At 44.6% G+C, this 17152-nt stretch overlaps 1 protein-coding gene across 1 annotated transcript; it reads left to right on the top strand.

Moving 5' to 3' along the window:
- The first annotated feature begins 35 nt into the window (after positions 1 to 35).
- On the top strand, positions 36 to 6805 carry CRK (CRK proto-oncogene, adaptor protein). The gene is made up of 3 exons (XM_070735547.1): positions 36 to 400; positions 1264 to 1799; positions 3897 to 6805. Exons 1-3 carry the CDS (start codon positions 169 to 171, stop codon positions 4032 to 4034), a joined length of 906 nt encoding a protein of 301 aa, XP_070591648.1. The 5' UTR covers positions 36 to 168; the 3' UTR covers positions 4035 to 6805.
- Positions 6806 to 17152: the final 10347 nt, after the last annotated feature.

Raw genomic sequence — 17152 nt, 5'->3', positions numbered from 1 at the left:
CCGGGCGCAGTCCGATGACACCACAGGAGGGACTTCCGGCGGCGCGCCGTCACTTCCGAACAGTGAGGCTCGGCGGCCGCCATCTTGGGCGGCTGCGGGAGGCGGCGGCTGGGTGGGTGGGCGCGCGCGCGCGATTGGCGGCGACGCTGCCGCTCTCCCCCGCCTGCCATGGCCGGGCAGTTCGACGCGGAGGACCAGGCGAGCTGGTACTGGGGGCGGCTGAGCCGGGCGGAGGCGGTGGAGCTCCTGCAGGGGCAGCGGCACGGCACCTTCCTGGTGCGGGACTCGGGCAGCATCCTGGGCGACTTCGTCCTCTCCGTCTCAGAGAGCTCGCGCGTCTCGCACTACATCGTCAACAGCCAAGGCGGGGGCGGGGCGGGGGCGGCCCCCCCGGCGCCCGGTGAGTTCTCCCCTGCCCGCCCGGCCGTGGGGAGCGTCTGACTTGGCCGTCCCTGAAACCCCCTCGTGGTCTCCCATCCACGCCCCAAGCAGGGCCGGCAGCTGGCGTTGTTTGAGATGAGCCGGTGTCGAGATGTACTTGAATGAAATGCTCTTCAGCAGTCAGAATCTGGGTCTCCTGTTTGTGAAAGCCCTTTTAGGACCATAGGAAGACCCAGCTGGCTGCCTGTCCCCTGGGGCTGAATGGGGAGCATTAGGACCCTTCCTGTGGGTGGCTCCGCAGCCATGGGACTCCTCAAGGCAGGCCCCTTCTTTCTTAAAAAAGGCAGCTCAAGCAATGTGTAATTTGGGTTTGCAGTTGTTCCCTTCGATTGAGGGGACCGATGTTCTCTTCTTTTAGAAACATAGAAGTCTGACGGCAGAAAAAGACCTCATGGTCCATCTAGTCTGCCCTTATACTGCCCTTTTGAGTTGTGTGTTGCCTCTGAAGAGCTTCCACTTAATTTTGCTGCTTACAAAGTGGATTTGTGCATTAGTTACATCCTAAATTGTTTCCTGATTGCTTGTTTGTACCCTATGGCAATCATTAAGTGTTGTACCTCAAGATTCTTGACAAATGTATCTTTTTTTATGTACATATGCACCAAAGACAAATTCCTTGTGTGTCTAAACACACTTGGCCAATAAAGAATGTTATTCTATTCTATTCTAAATGTACAGACTCATAATAATAGTACTGTAAAGTTATTTATATTATTTATTCAGTTTTTCATTTTTAAGAAACAAAATGGATTATTAGTTGAATGCTATTATTGGCATTGCCTGTTTTGTTTCATTATTCCCTTTTTGTTTCCTCGCTTGCAGGGTTGTCTCCTTCTAAGTTTCGGATAGGTGATCAAGAGTTTGATTCTTTACCAGCTTTGTTGGAGTTCTACAAAATACACTACTTGGACACTACAACATTGATAGAGCCTGTTTCAAAATCAAAGTATATCAATGATGCACAACTCAGGCAGGAAGAAGTTGAATATGTACGTGCTCTTTTTGACTTTAGTGGCAATGATGAGGAAGACCTCCCATTTAAGAAAGGAGACATACTGAGGATCTGGGAAAAGCCCGAAGAGCAGTGGTGGAATGCAGAGGATGGTGGCGGCAGGCGAGGCATGATACCAGTTCCTTATGTCGAGAAGTATAAGCCTGCCTCTGCTGCAGTCTCTACTCCGATTGGAAGTAACCAGGATAATACCATCCCACAAGCATTGGGTGGCCCAGAACCAGGTCCTTATGCCCAGCCTAGCATCAATACGCCACTCCCCAACCTTCAGAATGGGCCAATACTTGCCCGGGTCATCCAGAAGCGGGTCCCTAATGCTTATGATAAGACAGCCTTGGCCTTGGAGGTACGTAGTGGTGCTGTGCAGAGAAAAGTCTCACTCAGATTCTCACTATGTTTTGAAAGGAACAAGGAGACCAGTGAGCAGCAAGGCTTCCAAGCCACTGATGTTGATGTTCCCCACATATAGCATGCAAAAAGATTAGCGTGATCTTCGTGAAATGGATAGTATTTCTGTGTTGTGAATGCTGTGTGTGGTGTGTGTTTGCCTCTGCTGTGAGAAGCCCACTGGTTACTTAAGTTCTGCTGGAAGCATATTTCAGAGGAAAAGTTGCTATAGTGAAAAAAATCTAGTTTCACCTTTCATGCCCAAGGTCATGGGTTATACTGCTTAGAGATCTCATACTGTTGTGAGCCGCCCCGAGTCTGCGGAGAGTGGTGGCATACAAATCTAATAAATTATTATTATTATTATTATTATTATTACTACTGATTAACTATTTTCTTAGTTGTCAGCTAAATATATCCTAGTTTGATTTCTTCTAAAGCAATAGGATAAGGCAGGAAATGGCACTGGAAAAGGGTTGGGGTGCTGCTTCACTTGGGAACTGATAGCAGAAGGTTGGAAGTGTATTTGTATCACTGCAGGTAGTCTATAACTTACAACCAGAGTTGAGGCCAGAATTTATGTTGTTATGTGAGAAATGTTTTGAGTTTACCTCATTTTAGGACTCTTCTTGCTACATTTGTTAAGTGAAACACCACAGTCATTAAATTAGTATCATGGCTGTTAAGTGAATCTGGTTTCCCCATTGACTTTGTCAGAAAGTCGCAAAAGGGGATCACAAAACTCCGGGATGCTGTGACTGGCGGTAAATGTGAATGAGTTGTCAAGCATCCAAATGTAAATCACGGGGCCCTGGGGATGCTACAAATCGTTTCTCTGAAAAACAGTCAGACGTCACTTTTTTCAGTGTCGCTTTAATTTCCAACGGTCATTAAACAAACTCTTGTAAGGGAAGGAATAACTCTAGTTATGTCTCCATAGCCAGATTGTGAGGCTAGAACTGCTTCCATACTTACATGGAACACTGCAACTGCTACTACCGGTAGTAGCTCAGTGTGTAAACTTGCTTTTGCCTTGCCTTGGAAGGAGTCCCAAAATGTGCTATTGAGGAACAGTAATTGTGACAATCTTGGCGTATATATTTAAAAGGTAACACACCCTTGTTCCCAAAATATTGCTTTGTTCTCAAGCTGGGATTGTTCTGTAATTGTTTCCAAAGTCATTGCTGTTAAGCAGAACTGCAAGAATGATGAGGCATGACAACAGAGCTCTGACTTTTCAACACAGCAGGCTTGGAGGTGGACCTCCAGAGATAAATAAAATAATACATGCATCTTTGGGGCAGGGTGGATTTGATTTAAATCAAGTTGATCTAAATCATTTAAATCACTAGTAAAAAGGCATGATTTACATCAACTCAATTTAAATCATAATTTCTAAAGAGCAACTGTCATTCTCTGTCCCGTGGCGGCTCCTCTTCTGACCTGCTGTTGACTCACCGACAGTCCCAATATTGAAGAATATACAGCCTCATGCTGCATAACTAAGCTCCACTTCATGCTGAATAAACTAAATTATTAATATATCTGAAATAGGAAACTATCTTCAGATAGACTTTTACTCCAAAAGCATTTTATTAAAATAAATTTGATAAATAATTCAACTTAATTTTTTTTTAAAAACTGATTTTTTAATTTTTAAAAAATAATTGATTTTTACCCACCCTGCTTTGGTGTTTGAGTTCTTTTCTCTAGGCATTTAGGTGAGCTACATCATAATTTATGCTGAAAGTTCATAGAGTAGTGAAGACAAATTATTTTGGCTCTTTGCTTTCTGGCATAAAAGGAAATTTATTGCACAGCTCTGCTGCCCTTTAGAACAAAACCTGAGATTCAGATGGATTCAACCGTATTTCCCACTTGGTGGAAAAGGAGGAAAGCTGTCAAAGGACCAAGCTAGGAGCAGCTGCAACCACCGGTTACTGCTTTCCACTGAACATGTCACCTTTAGCCAGAGGGCTTTCCCAGAATATGCCTGTTTGAATACCTGCCCAAGGAATTGAAGAGAGTTGACAGTGCTGTGTTTCTTGGTTTGCAGGTTGGTGAACTGGTCAAGGTCACCAAGATTAACATGAGTGGCCAGTGGGAAGGAGAGTGCAATGGCAGGCGCGGCCATTTTCCTTTCACGCATGTCCGGATGCTGGATCAACAGAATCCTGAAGAGGACTTCAGCTGAAAAGGACCCCCCTGTTCTGCTTAGGGACGGGAGCAAGCACACGGAGCTTCATTGCCGCAGCAAGGAGGGAGACTGTTTCTTGAGAAGTCAAAAGTAGGGTTGTTTCTGCCAGTATGGAAGATGAACTGTCCTTGGGACACAACACTCACAAGGTGCTTGTGTTTTCAGGGCATGGCTTCTGTGCCAAGAGGTAGGTCAAAGACATTACATTCCCCCTCCCCTCCCCTCCCCACCCGAGGTAGGACGAGAATGCTACCCAGGGCTGTGGAGCTCAGGCTTTGGCAGCTGCATGGCTTTCTCTGTAGGCAGATAACCCGAGGGGCTTGGTAGGACGCTCACGGCTTGCTAGCCCAAATATTCCTCTCTTTGGATCTGATATATATATTGTAATTTCTGTCTCATAACTGCTTGTTGCAAAATGAGTACACTCTGCATCGCCCTGGTCTATTTTCTAAGTGTATTTTGATACTGGGATAGCTGGAGCTTAACAATTATATTTTGGATGCGTTAGGGCGAAGTCTGCTCATTACTGTGAGTTCCAAAAATGTGTCTTTAGTACAGACATAGCAAGTAGCTGACTTAATTTCAGAAATAGATGTTAATGGATATTAAATGTTGGTGGAATGTTAAGGTTCCCTTAAAGTGCAGAGAACTGTGTTCATTGTACTTGTTTAATTGCCGACTTACCTGAGCACTACACTCCAAAGCATTAGCCAGTTATACAAAGAGATGAGTGCCTGAAAATTTGCTTTTACTACTTTCTACTTATTCCATATACCAAGGCAAATATTGCCACGATAAATGAAAATGCCAAATACTTTCTTCTATAAATGGTTCCTTTCAAACAATGGTTCCATCTGCAAAGCATTCTGATGGTGGTTTCATGAAGAACTTATTTTTTAATAAACTAATAAAAATACTAAAATGCTTTTGGATTGATTCTAAAACATGAATAGTTTACGTACACAATATCTTTCCACTACTCATAGGTTGAACAATTTTTCTACTAACATTTCCCAAACTGCTTGGTGCCAAGTTTCTTTTTGACTTAATATTGCTAGAAAAAGGATAACTTTGAGCCAACAAGATTTCCTTTGCTCATCAAAATGTGCCTGACCCAAGACTCTTCCCAAGAATGAACTGCATGTGTGTAATATCCCATTAATAAAGGAGGAAAATGCCCTTTAGTGCTTATGCAATGGTGCCATTTTGTTCTTGCTTAAGAATATTGAAATGACTGGATTCCACTTGCCTGCCAGGGAAACCACAATCACTCCTCGCCCAAAATAATCAATTAGAATATGAACATTGTAGTGCATAGGTCAATCCTTTATATTTACACATAGTTGCATTATCCATAAAGGGCTGGGCCTAAGTATATTTTGCAGGGGAGTTGGCTGTGGATTATGGAATGTACTACCCAATCATCCCACATAATAGGAGTTTGTAGATCCCAATTTCTATGGATCCATGGATGGGAATGGTCCATTCCCTAGGAAAATGGTGACACTATGCAAAGCACTGCTGCCCAATGGGTCACTGAGGCTGTGAGATTGGATTTGTTCTCAGAACCGAGTGCTTGGCACAAAGCCTCAACTACACGTCTCAAGGTCTTGGGAAAGGCAGCAGTGCCACCAGTTGCCTTTTTTGACTTATGGCTTGCTGTGGGGATTTGTTTTATGGGAAGTTCAGTAGAGATTGTAAGATTTGTTTCCCTGAAAATTATTTTTCTGAAACAGATCCTAAAGTATTATTGGAAACCACAGAATATCTCCAATTGAGGTTGGTTGATTTTCTGTACCCTCGCAGGAAATACCTCTTAAAGAGATATACAGAAGTTTTATTTTACAGGATACGCTGCATTTCAGTAGTAACATTGTTTATTATAATACATTTCTGCTTAGCCCCTCTGGTAAGATGGCAGCACTAGGAACACACAAGCAATGTTTTTTATTGTAGTTAATGTGACCAATTCTGCAATGTCGACCCTTCAGAATTTCTGGAATGATACATAGACCCTGTGGTTTGTTGAATTTTGACCAGCTATTGTGATTTATAAACCACATTGCCTGTATATGATAAAACTAATCAATTTTGTTTTATTCACTAAACCCTGACAGTGTAGCATGTAAAACTATTCAATATGTCCATGTGTTATGCTTTGCTTTTGGTTTAATGTGTGAATTGTCTCAATGGAGTTCAGCAAATCAACTACAGAAGAGCAAATGTATTATTGCAATACAGTATTCATATTTCAACCACTCTCCATCAATTTTCAAAGTATGATTGCAATATTCTCACCCTTCCTCTTAATCTGGCATCAGAGGCATTTCATGCTTTGCTTCTTACTCAAATGAAGCAACTGCTTTCCTTGAAGGCCATTTTGGGTAGTTAATTTTCCCCTGAATTAGTGACCTGCTCTAAGAGCGTCACTGGTCACGGTTTTTATTTTGAGATGCATTTTTGCATAGTATTACACTACTCAGTTTAAATGGGATGGTTTTTTTTCTAGCTAGTATTTAGTCTAACCCAGCATTTCGTAATAAAATCTGATGTGATCAAAGCTTGTTAATCTATTATAACAGCAAGTATTTTAATCATTTTAATAACATACTGTCAGAGTGAAAAATGCTGTACACAAACTAAAGCAAAAGCATATATAAAATGTGCCCTGTATTATATAACACTACACACTTTCTTGACAGTTATTTTTTGTAGCCTGTAATCGATGTGTATAATATGTGGCGTAAATAAAAATTGCAAAAGTGGAATTTGTGATTCATTGCCTTAACAATGTAAGTGAATGGATAGGCATTGGGTGGCTAATTCTAAAGACACACCATATTGTTTGAAGAAACATTTTTAAAATTCTTCTGTTTTTAGAATAATGTCAAAAAGAAATGAAAGAACAAAATACAAAGAAAAATACATACACTATCAAAGAAAAATGCTTTTTAAAAAAGTGAAATACAGTGGTACCTCATCTTATGACACCTCTTCTAACGAACTTTTTGAGATACGAACCCAGTGTTTAAGATTTTTTCCCCCTCTTCTTCCAAATTATTTTCACTTTACAAACCCAAGCCACTGCTGATGGGATGCCCAGCTTCTGGACTTCCATTGCCAGCCGAAGCGCTGGGATTCCTCTGAGCCTCCTTTCGCTGGGAATCCCCGCCTCTGGACTTCCGTGCCAGCCGAAGGGCCCATTCTTGCGCTGCTGGGATTTCCCTGAGGCTCCCCTCGCTGGGATCCCCTTCATTTTTGCCTGCGCTGCTTTAAATCCCAGCGAGGGGAGCGGCAGGGAAATCCCAGCAGCGCAAGAACGGTCATTTCAGCTGGCAACAGAAGTCCGGAGGCGGGGAGTCCCAGCAGCGCAAGGCAAAAGGGGTACGTTTTGGGATTGCACGCATTATTCGCTTTTCCATTGATTCCTATGGGAAACATTGTTTCATCTTACGAACTTTTCACCTTACGAACCTCATCATGTAACAAATTAAGTTCGTAAGACGAGGTACCACTGTACAGTAAAAATATTTTAATAGTAAATAGTGATAATTCTATATAGCTATCTAATGCAATTATAAATTATAAATTTATATTTTATAATTTTATATAAGTTATGAAACAAGAAAGATTTAACCAATTGATATGAGAAGCACAGCAGTGCTTCCCATATCAGTGTAAATCCACAGTAAAAGCCTTTACAAGCTGAATCAAGCTTAAAAATCTGGGAAATCCTTTGTTATGACTGATCCTATAAAGGACATGCCACATGATTATTAACAAACTTTGGCCTTGTCAGAAAAAAGATGTACATGATAAATTTGGGCCAGTAACAGTCATGCTGACCCTAGCTCTTCTTAAATAGAATGGCAGAGTTGGAAGGGACCTTGGCGGTCATCTAGTCCTACCCTTGATCAGGCTGAAAACGCTATACCCATGATGTCGAACCTACGGCACAGCCCTATCTGCCGGCACACAAGCCTTTGCCCTAGCTCAGCTCCAGCATGCATGTGTCTGCCAGCCAGCTGATTTACATCTCGCACGGAGGCTCTGAGAGGGCATCTTTGGCCTCCAGGAGGCAGGAGAGAGCGTTTTCACCCTCCCTAGGTTCCATGAATCCCTCTGGAGTCTGGGTAGGGCAAAAAATGGCCCTTCCGTGCCCACCGGAAATCGGAAAATGGGCCATTTCCAGTCTCCAGAGGGCCTTTGGGGGGGGGCAGGGGAGGCTGTTTTTGCCCTAGCCAGACTCCAGGGAAGCCTCTGGAGCCTGGGGAAGGCAGAAAACTAGCCTACTGGGCCCAATGGAAGTTGAGAAATGAGGGACCGGGAGCAGTCACATCTGCATGCACTGAGGGCAGGGCACGGAGGGGGCATTGAATGATGTGTGTGGGCACGCGTGCGCATGGCACCCAAAGAAAAAATGGTTTTCCATCACTGCTCTGTCCCGTTTCAGACAAATGGTTGTCCATTCTCTTCTTGAAAACTTTGTTGGAGCATTCACGACTTCTGGAGGGCTTGATTCATGTCGGGAAATTTTCCCTTAATTCCAGGTTGCTTCTCTGCTTGAGTGATTAATTGCTTCTTGTCTGTCTTCAGGGACTTTGGAAAATCAGTTGACACACACACACACACACATCCTCTCTGAGAGTTCCAAATCCAGCAACTGTTCTTTATGTTTTAACCTCTAGTCCCTTAATTAATAATAATCATAATTTATTAGACTTATATGCCGCCCCTCTCCGAAGACTCGGGGTGGCTCAAAACAGTAAACGAACAATACAGTACACAATCTAATAATTAAAAACTATGAGTAAAAGCCCACTATCATTAAAAAACAATACAATACAGTCACAACGACATATATCTCTTAATGGTCAGAAAAGGGGATACATCAATTACCCCATGCCTGGCGACATAGACAGGTCTTCAGGGTCTTGCAGAAGGCGAGGAGGGTGGGGGCAGTTTGAATCTCCAGGGTGAGTTGATTCCAGAGGCATAGTTCCCTCTAAGCTGAGCAGTGAGCAATTGCTCACTTAAAAATCATCATCAACTCAGAGTTTTCCAAACCTGCCCAAAAGCCGAGAGGGAAAGAGTGAGAGGGAAGGAGAGAGAGGAAGAGAGAGAAACAGATAGAAAAAAGAGAGGAAGGAAAAGAGAAAGAAAAAGAATGGGAGTAAGGAAGAGAGAAAGAAAATCAAAATCTAGTTTGAAACTAGCTCAACTATTTAAGCGGCATTTTGATATTGATAGAGTTGCCCTATTATGAGCTCACTGTTATAGACACACAGTACAGTATTTTATTTTGAAATTCTCTGAGGCAAAACAGGGTGGGTTTTTTGTTTGTTTGTTTGTTTGTTTGTTTATTTAATATTTCTGTGCCGCCCAGTTCCGAAGGGACTGCCGCTCAGACACTATACTGTTCCGCCCCCCCCCAAAAAAAAATTAGAGGGAACACTGTCCAGAGGGCCGGGGCCGCCGCAGAGAAGGCTCTTTCCCTAGGCTCCGCCAGACGACATTGTTTAGTCGACGGGGACCCGGAGAAGGCCAACTCTGTGGGACCTAATTGGCCGCTGGGATTCATGCGGCAGAAGGCAGTCCCGGAGGTATTCCGGTCCGATGCCATGAAGGGCCTTATAGATCATCACCAACACTTTGAATTGGTCTGGAAACTAATCGGCAACCAGTGCAGGCCGCAGAGTGTTGATGAAATGGGCATATCTGGGACGACCCATGACTGCTCGCGCGGCCGCATTCTGCACGATCTGAAATTTCCGAACACTTTTCAGAGGCGGCCGTAATCACCTTTGCTGCCCCTTTGTGCACTCTTTCTAGTGTCTCAACATCTTTTTTACATCATAGCAAACAAAACTGGACACAGTATTCCAAGTGAAGCCTTACCAAGTGCTAAAGTGGTAATAACACTCCCTCAGATGAATACCAAGTGGGAAAGTGACCACGTTCCCAGTCTGGTGGTAATGTGGGTGTGATTGGTCAAGCCCCTGGCTTTTGGTTTTACTCCTGGCTGACTGCTTATGGGCTTTATTTATTTATTTTTAATAGATTTGAATGCCACTCAGAATCTTTTAGAATAGACAGCTATATTAAATTGAATGTCATAAATAAGCAAGTACAGTTGCTTCTTATTCAGACATTTCACTAAGCTGGGGCTCCTCTAAGGTCCATTAGATTCACAGGCCATTCTAGAGGGCCAATTGGTATGTGCCACCTCCTGGTCTTAGCCCCCAACACCTTGCAACAGTGGGGCTCCACCATTTCCATTTTCAGCATGATCAGATAGATTGGGCCAATTGTAGCTGTTGAATGGCAGTCTGCAGTTAACTCGGGGCCAAGCCTACCCGGGTCTTTAACAGACTCCTATTAGAAATGGCCACTACAGAGAAATCATAGTGTCGCAGCGGGATGGATATAACAGAGCACTGTGGCGGCTTCCTGGAATCCAGCCGATATGGGGCCAAAACCATCCTGGAGGGGTAGTGAAGAAAGGAGGGATGCTTTGCAGATCGCAAGGAAACAGCAATTTCCTCCTTTGATCCAAAGAAAACCCTCCTGATCTGCAACAGAGACAGACATCTTCGGCAAGACTGAAGCTGTGACAGCAAGCATAAGAAGAATATGTTCTGGAGCACATTGTGGGCTGTGGATGGAAACTGAGTGACATAACTTTCAACTTCTATATTAGAAATTTAAACCCAAATAAAAGCACTTAAAATAAAAGGTTGTCTAAAACATTAAATGGCGTTTTATTACATGGAGAAAGATCACAGACCTAAAAGTGAAACAAACTATTATGGGAGGATTGTGAATAAAAAGAGAGACTGGACTGGCATTGTTAGCAGGATGAAAAGCAGCGGTCCCCAAACTACGGCCCGCGGGCCGGATGCGGCCCAACGAGGTCTTTTAACCGGCCCGTGGCAAGCTCACGAGATTTTACTGGTCGATAAAATAAGCTCCCGAATCTCCTGTCAACTCACCGCGGTCGGCTGCTCAGCGAGGAGAAGGTGGAGAGGCAAGGGGGCGGGGAGGAAAGCGGGCCTGCAATTGGCCCCTTCCTTTGTCGCCTTTAGGGAGAGAAACTGTTGCTGCCCTATGGCAGAGCAGCAACAGTTCCTCTCCCTAAAGGCGAGAAAGAAATTGGCCAATTGCAGGCCCGCTTTCCTCCCCGCCCCCTTGCCTCTCCACCTCCTCCTCCCCTCCTCCGCCGCGGTGAGTGGACGCGAAATTCATGAAAAGGCGATTGGCAATTGAAAAACTGTCCACTGAAAGTCACAGCTAAGTGCACCATGGCTAAGTTTGTGTGTGGGGGGGAGGCGGCTGCTTGAAAACCCCTGACCTCCATCGCCTCCCCCCCACGGCACAAGGCGAGCACACCTCGCCGCTGACTCAGGCGGCGGGGACTGCCCTGTCCCCCTGCCCCCCCTGTGCAAAACTACGCAGCCCAAGATCGCTCGCTTCTCCAGCCAGCAAAGCCGACTGCCCGGCTTTGCTGGCTGATGCAGGAAAGGAAAGCGTCACATTTAAAAAGCACGCCACTTTCTGGGACTGCGGCGCCGTGGTGGCCTTCAAGCGCGGCCCTTCGCGGCGCCCCACCACCCGTTCCTGCAGGAAGAGATCGGGCACTTTACCGGGAGGTGGAGGCGGCGTGGGGCCGGACGCTGGGTGCCGGGGAGGGCGAAGGAGTGGACGCGCCTCTCAGCTGCAGAGCGGAACGGGGGTGGAGATCAGCAGCGGAGTCCGGCGTTGGGGGCCTGGGGCCATGCGGGACCGCTCATCCAGGCTTGCCGGTCCACGCGCGCCTGGATGAGCGGTCCCGCATGGCCCCAGCGCCGGACTCCGCTGCTGATCTCCACCCCCGTTCCGCTCTGCAGCTGAGAGGCGCGTCCACTCCTTTGCTGGCTGGAGAAGCGAGCGATCTTGGGCTGCGTAGTTTTGCGCAGGGGGGACAGGGGGACAGGGCAGTCCCCCCCGCCTGTGTCAGTGGCGAGGTGTGCTCGCCTTGTGCCGTGGGGGGGAGGCGATGGAGGTCAGGGGTTTTCAAGCAGCCGCCTCCCCCCCACATAGAGATAAGAGAGAGAAAGAAAGAGAGGGACAGAGAGAAAGAAAGAGGGACAGAGAGAAAGAAAGAGAGGGACAGAGAGAAAGAAAGAGAGGGACAGAGAGAAAGAAAGAGAGGGACAGAGAGAAAGAAAGAGAGGGACAGAGAGAAAGAAAGAGACAGAGAGAAAGAAAGAGGGACAGAGAGTAAGAAAGAGAGGGACAGAGAGTAAGAAAGAGGGACAGAGAGAAAGAAAGAGGGACAGAGAGAAAGAAAGAGAGGGACAGAGAAAGAAAGAGAGGGACAGAGAGAAAGAAAGAGACAGAGAGAAAGAAAGAGGGACAGAGAGAAAGAAAGAGAGGGACAGAGAGTAAGAAAGAGAGGGACAGAGAGAAAGAAAGAGGGACAGAGAGAAAGAAAGAGGGACAGAGAGAAAGAAAGAGAGGGACAGAGAGAAAGAAAGAGGGACAGGGAGAAAGATAGAGAGGGACAGAGAAAAAGAAAGAGAGGGACAGAGAAAAAGAAAGAGAGGGACAGAGAAAAAGAAAGAGAGGGACAGAGAAAAAGAAAGAGAGGGACAGAGAAAAAGAAAGAGAGGGACAGAGAGAAAGAAAGAGGGACAGAGAAAGGGAGAGAAAGAGAAAGAAAGGTAGAGAGAAAGAGGGAGAGAGAAAGAGAGTGAGTGAGAGAAAGAGGAGAGAGAAAGAAAGAGAGAGGGGGGAGAGAAAGAGGGAAAGATAGAGAGGGAGGGAGAAAGGAAGAGGAGAGATAGAAAGGGAAAGAGAGAGAAAGGAGGAGACAGAGAGAGGGAGAAAGAGGGAGAGATATAAAGAGAGTGAGTGAGAGAAAGAGAAGAGAGAGAAAGAAAGAAAGAAAGAGGACAGAGAGAAAGAGAGAACTAGAAAGACAGAAGGACAGAGAGAAAGGGAGAGAGAGAGAAAGAGGAAGAATAAATATTAAATATTGTATTTGTTCCCATTTTGTTTTTTACTTTAAATAATGTATGTGCAGTGTGCATAGGGATTTGTTCACACGTTTTTTTAATAGTCCGGCCCTCCAACAGTCTGAGGGACAGTGAACTGGCACCCTGTGTAAAAAGTTTGGGGACCCCTGATGAAAAGGGTGGATATTTAGAGCAGGAGCGCCATCTACTGGTCGAAGAAGATATACAGGGGTACCTCTACCTAAGAACGCCTCTACTCTAGGCCAGCTCGAGAAGCTGGGAATTTTGATGTGAATTTGTGGGAGTCCTCTGTTTATAGCAGACCTGTCTGGTTGCCAGCTGCCTGGGACAGTGAAGATGAATCACAAACAGAGGAAGGCAGTGGGGGAGGCATTTTCTAGATAAGAATCGGGTGTTCAAGATTTTTTTTGCCTCTTATTAAGAACCATTTTCTACTTAAGAACCCGAGCCCAGAAAAATTTCCCAGGAAATTTGAGAGCGGTACGAAGGCCCGGCCAATTTCCTGCCATCCCCCCCTGGCTTTCTCTCTCTGGCACAATGTATGGGAGGCAGCCTCGCGCCAAGTGTATGGGAGGTGCGTGCTCCTCCTCGCCGCCTCAGAGTCCCTCTTTTTTTTTTAAGCCTTAAAGTTTTGGATTTTTTTTATTCCCCTCACCTCATCTTCCTTCGGCAGTGACTGTCCTTCTTTCTCCTCTTCCTCCCACCCAAATTCCGAGCTTTTATTTCTTTCCTAATGAGTTTGCACACATTATTTCCTTTACATTGATTCCTATGGGAAAAATTGCTTCTACTTACAAGCTTTTCTACTTAAGAACATGGTCACAGAATGAATTAAATTCGTAAGTAGAGGTAGCATGTATTAATATTTCATGGGAATAACCTTGGATTAAGAACTACTTCAGATAGTTACATGAATTACAAAGGAAATAGCGAAACACAAACAAAAACTGAAAAGCTTTTTTATTTTAGTTTCACATCAATGGGAGGTTTGGCTGCCTGGAAGTATTAAGGGAGCCATTTGAAGATTTTTTTAGGTAAAGTAGATTACAATAAACAGGGAACATCTTGAAAACTGCTTATTTGACTTTGCGGATTAAAGGCATTTGGGGAAATTAAGTGGGTAAATTTGCAATACAAAGAAAGAAGAAAAGTTGAATAGACTTAAAATTTGGAAAAATCGGAGGGTACAAATTGGATAATTTTAAAGACTATACATTTAGGGCAGTTTGAGGAACAGTTCCAGGCCAGGGTAAATTTTATTAATACTGGTGGCTTTGGTGTTTCTGGAAAATTGTGATATTGAAATTTTGGTGGAATATTGAGCAATGATTAGTGATCGGCACAAAATGTCGCAGCAGCAGAAAACAAATGTAGTCTGTAAAGAAATAATGTTCATGTTTCAATGCATTAAGGAAGATATAACAAGGAATCATAAGGAGATAATGGAATTGATGCGAGATACTGTGAGATTTGGCAAAGAACTATTAAAAAAATGAATGAAAAATTCAGAAAATAGGGGGGGAAACAGATATTGTTGAGGAAAAAATAGGGGAGATAATTCCAAAAGTGATACTAGACAAAAAGAAGAAATAGCAACAATTTTGAACGTGGAACAAATAGAATATTTTAATGGACAGAACTGCTCCATTGGACATCCTAGAAATTCACCAGTCTCCCCCCAGACTGTAGGGGGAGAATCCCAGATAATTTGCTAGTAGATTCATCATTCTAGACCCTACCCATAGGGAATCCCAACCCAAAGAAATCTGAACATTTGTGCCAATTAATTGCAACAACCAGCACCTACAATTGCCTCCTTTGACTGCTTTGCCAAAGCACATTCATTCATTAGTCATGTTTATATGACCCACTTATAGAAAAAGTTACTTTATAGAAATGAAGCCAAAGACCTATTTGCCTGCCCCCCCCCCCCCCCCCCCGTTGTTTGGCAAAACCATCCTCTTAATCTCTATGCCTTGCTTGACAGCCCTTTCCCAACGAGGGTCTCGACTGCCCTCCCCACAGCGCAGGCAACTGAAGCCTGAGCAAGGAGCAAGAGGAGGAAGCCTTCTTGCCTCTTGGAGGGTGTGAGGTGGCGGCCAGTCCATGGTCAATCGGATACAGAAGAGTGTAAGGGATGTGCTGTGCATGTTTTCTATACTTGCATATGCAAACAGCCTGCCAGAGTAGGGGGTCTGTTGTAAGTAAAGGATGGTCTTTCTAAATCTGAGTATCATCAACATAGCAATAATACTTCAACCCCAAATCATTGGATCACCTCCCCCTCCCCAGTTGTTGTTTATGTATGTGTTAAACATGCACAGAAAGTACCAAGTTTCTCTCCCCCCCTGCTCTACAAAACAGGGGCTTGACCTTTCCCCCACCAACACCTATTATAATCCCAAAGGTGCTTTTTCAAAAAGCTACTGGACTTTGTTTTTCCATAAAGACATTTCGCTTGTCATCCTCAGAACTGAAGAAGTTTCTTGAGTGAGAAGTGAAACTTTTTCAAAGGAAAAAAATCCCAGAAAGTCCACTTGCCTTTTGAAAAATCGCCTCTGGGACAACCATGGCCTGGATGAATGAAAGTCTCCATAGACACCTATTGCAACAGACCCCAGAGGGAGGAACCCAGCACAGTGTTGCCAGACCTGAGGGCCACTCCAGCGGTAGGTCAGGATTGAGGGGAATCAAGACCACTAAGTCTTGGGTTTCTGACTCAAGAACAACACACCTAAACACAGCAACTGCAACCTGCCCCCCACCCCCCAGCAATCTAGAAGTGTGACTAGAGCCACTGCAGTGCCATATCCGGGTCTGCCCGTAAGCCTGGGAACTCCGTTACCAACTGACCATAGAACCAAAGAGGATAGGCACCCATGTATTGCAGTAGACTGTAGCATCCTTCACAGTTGACAGCCAACCTGAATGGAGTTAACACTCAAGGACTTTATTTTTATTTATTTATTTATTTGTTAAACTAGTATATTATAGTACATATTAACATAAGTAGAACGTAGTAATAGAAAGGATAAGACAGTAGGCACATAAGTGCACTTATGCGCGCCCCTTGCAGACCTCTTAGAAAAGGGGAGAAGTCAATTGTAGATAATGAAAGAGCCGGGGTGGCGCAGCAGGTAGAGTGCTGTACTGCAGGTCACTGAAGCTGACTGTAGATCTGAAGGTCAGCAGTTCAAATCTCATCACTGGCTCAAGGTTGACTCAGCCTTCCATCCTTCCGAGGTGGGTAAAATGAGGATCTGGATTGTGGAGGCAATAATGCTGGCTCTTAAAAAAGTGCTATTGCTAATATGTTGTAAGCCGACGAGTCTAAGGAGAAGGATGGCATAAAAATCGAATAAATAAATAAACAATGTAAGGTTGAAGATTTTGGGGTTGGGGGAAGCAACAACAGAGTCAGGTAATGAGTTCCAGGCGGTGACCCCTCTATTGCTGAAATCGTATTTTCTGCAGTCAAGTTTGGAGCGATTTGCATTCAGTTTGTATCTATTACATGCTCTTGTGTTGTTGCTGTTAAAGGTGAAGCAGTCACTGACAGGGAGTACATTATGATGTATGATTTTATGAACAACAGTTAAATCAGTTTGGAGACAACATAGTTGTAAATTGTCTAGATTCAGTATTTGAAGTCTGGAGGAGTAGGATAATTTGTTACGTGAGGAGGAAAGAAGGACTCTTCTTGTGAACTATTTCTGGACTCCTTCGATTGTATTAATCTCCGATATGCAGTGTGGATTCCACACAGGTGAGCTGTATTCTAGAATAGGTCTGAGGAATGTTTTGTATGTGTTTCTAGACAAGAAGCTAGGTAAGATTAGGTCTACAATTCTTAATGCTTTTTGGGCAATGCTGTTATAGTGGGCTCTGGCACTTAGGTTGTGCGACCTGCATCAAGCAATCGACTGCATTGCCTCTGGAACCCACCCAAGTATTGTGTCACACAACTGAAACCCCTCCACCCCGCCACCTAAGAGTTATGGCACCGCTCTGAAGTGGGACGCACGGGCCTCAAAGCCCAGCTACGCTCCGATCGGGCCCAGCACCAGGGCAGCTTCGTTGCAGGCCAGCCAGGCAATG

Source organism: Erythrolamprus reginae, chromosome 1 (assembly GCF_031021105.1).
Source record: "Erythrolamprus reginae isolate rEryReg1 chromosome 1, rEryReg1.hap1, whole genome shotgun sequence".
NCBI classification, from domain to species: domain Eukaryota; kingdom Metazoa; phylum Chordata; class Lepidosauria; order Squamata; family Dipsadidae; genus Erythrolamprus; species Erythrolamprus reginae.
This window is presented reverse-complemented; position numbering and strand designations above follow the sequence as displayed.

What these genes read in the sequence shown, in the direction of transcription:
- CRK (XM_070735547.1), top strand. Translation starts at nt 169, where the DNA reads ATGGCCGGGCAGTTCGACGCGGAGGACCAGGCGAGCTGGTACTGGGGG. An exon ending in GGCGGCCCCCCCGGCGCCCG is followed by an intron (nt 401 to 1,263) that starts GTGAGTTCTCCC and finishes CCTCGCTTGCAG; the next exon opens with GGTTGTCTCCTTCTAAGTTT. An exon ending in AGACAGCCTTGGCCTTGGAG is followed by an intron (nt 1,800 to 3,896) that starts GTACGTAGTGGT and finishes CTTGGTTTGCAG; the next exon opens with GTTGGTGAACTGGTCAAGGT.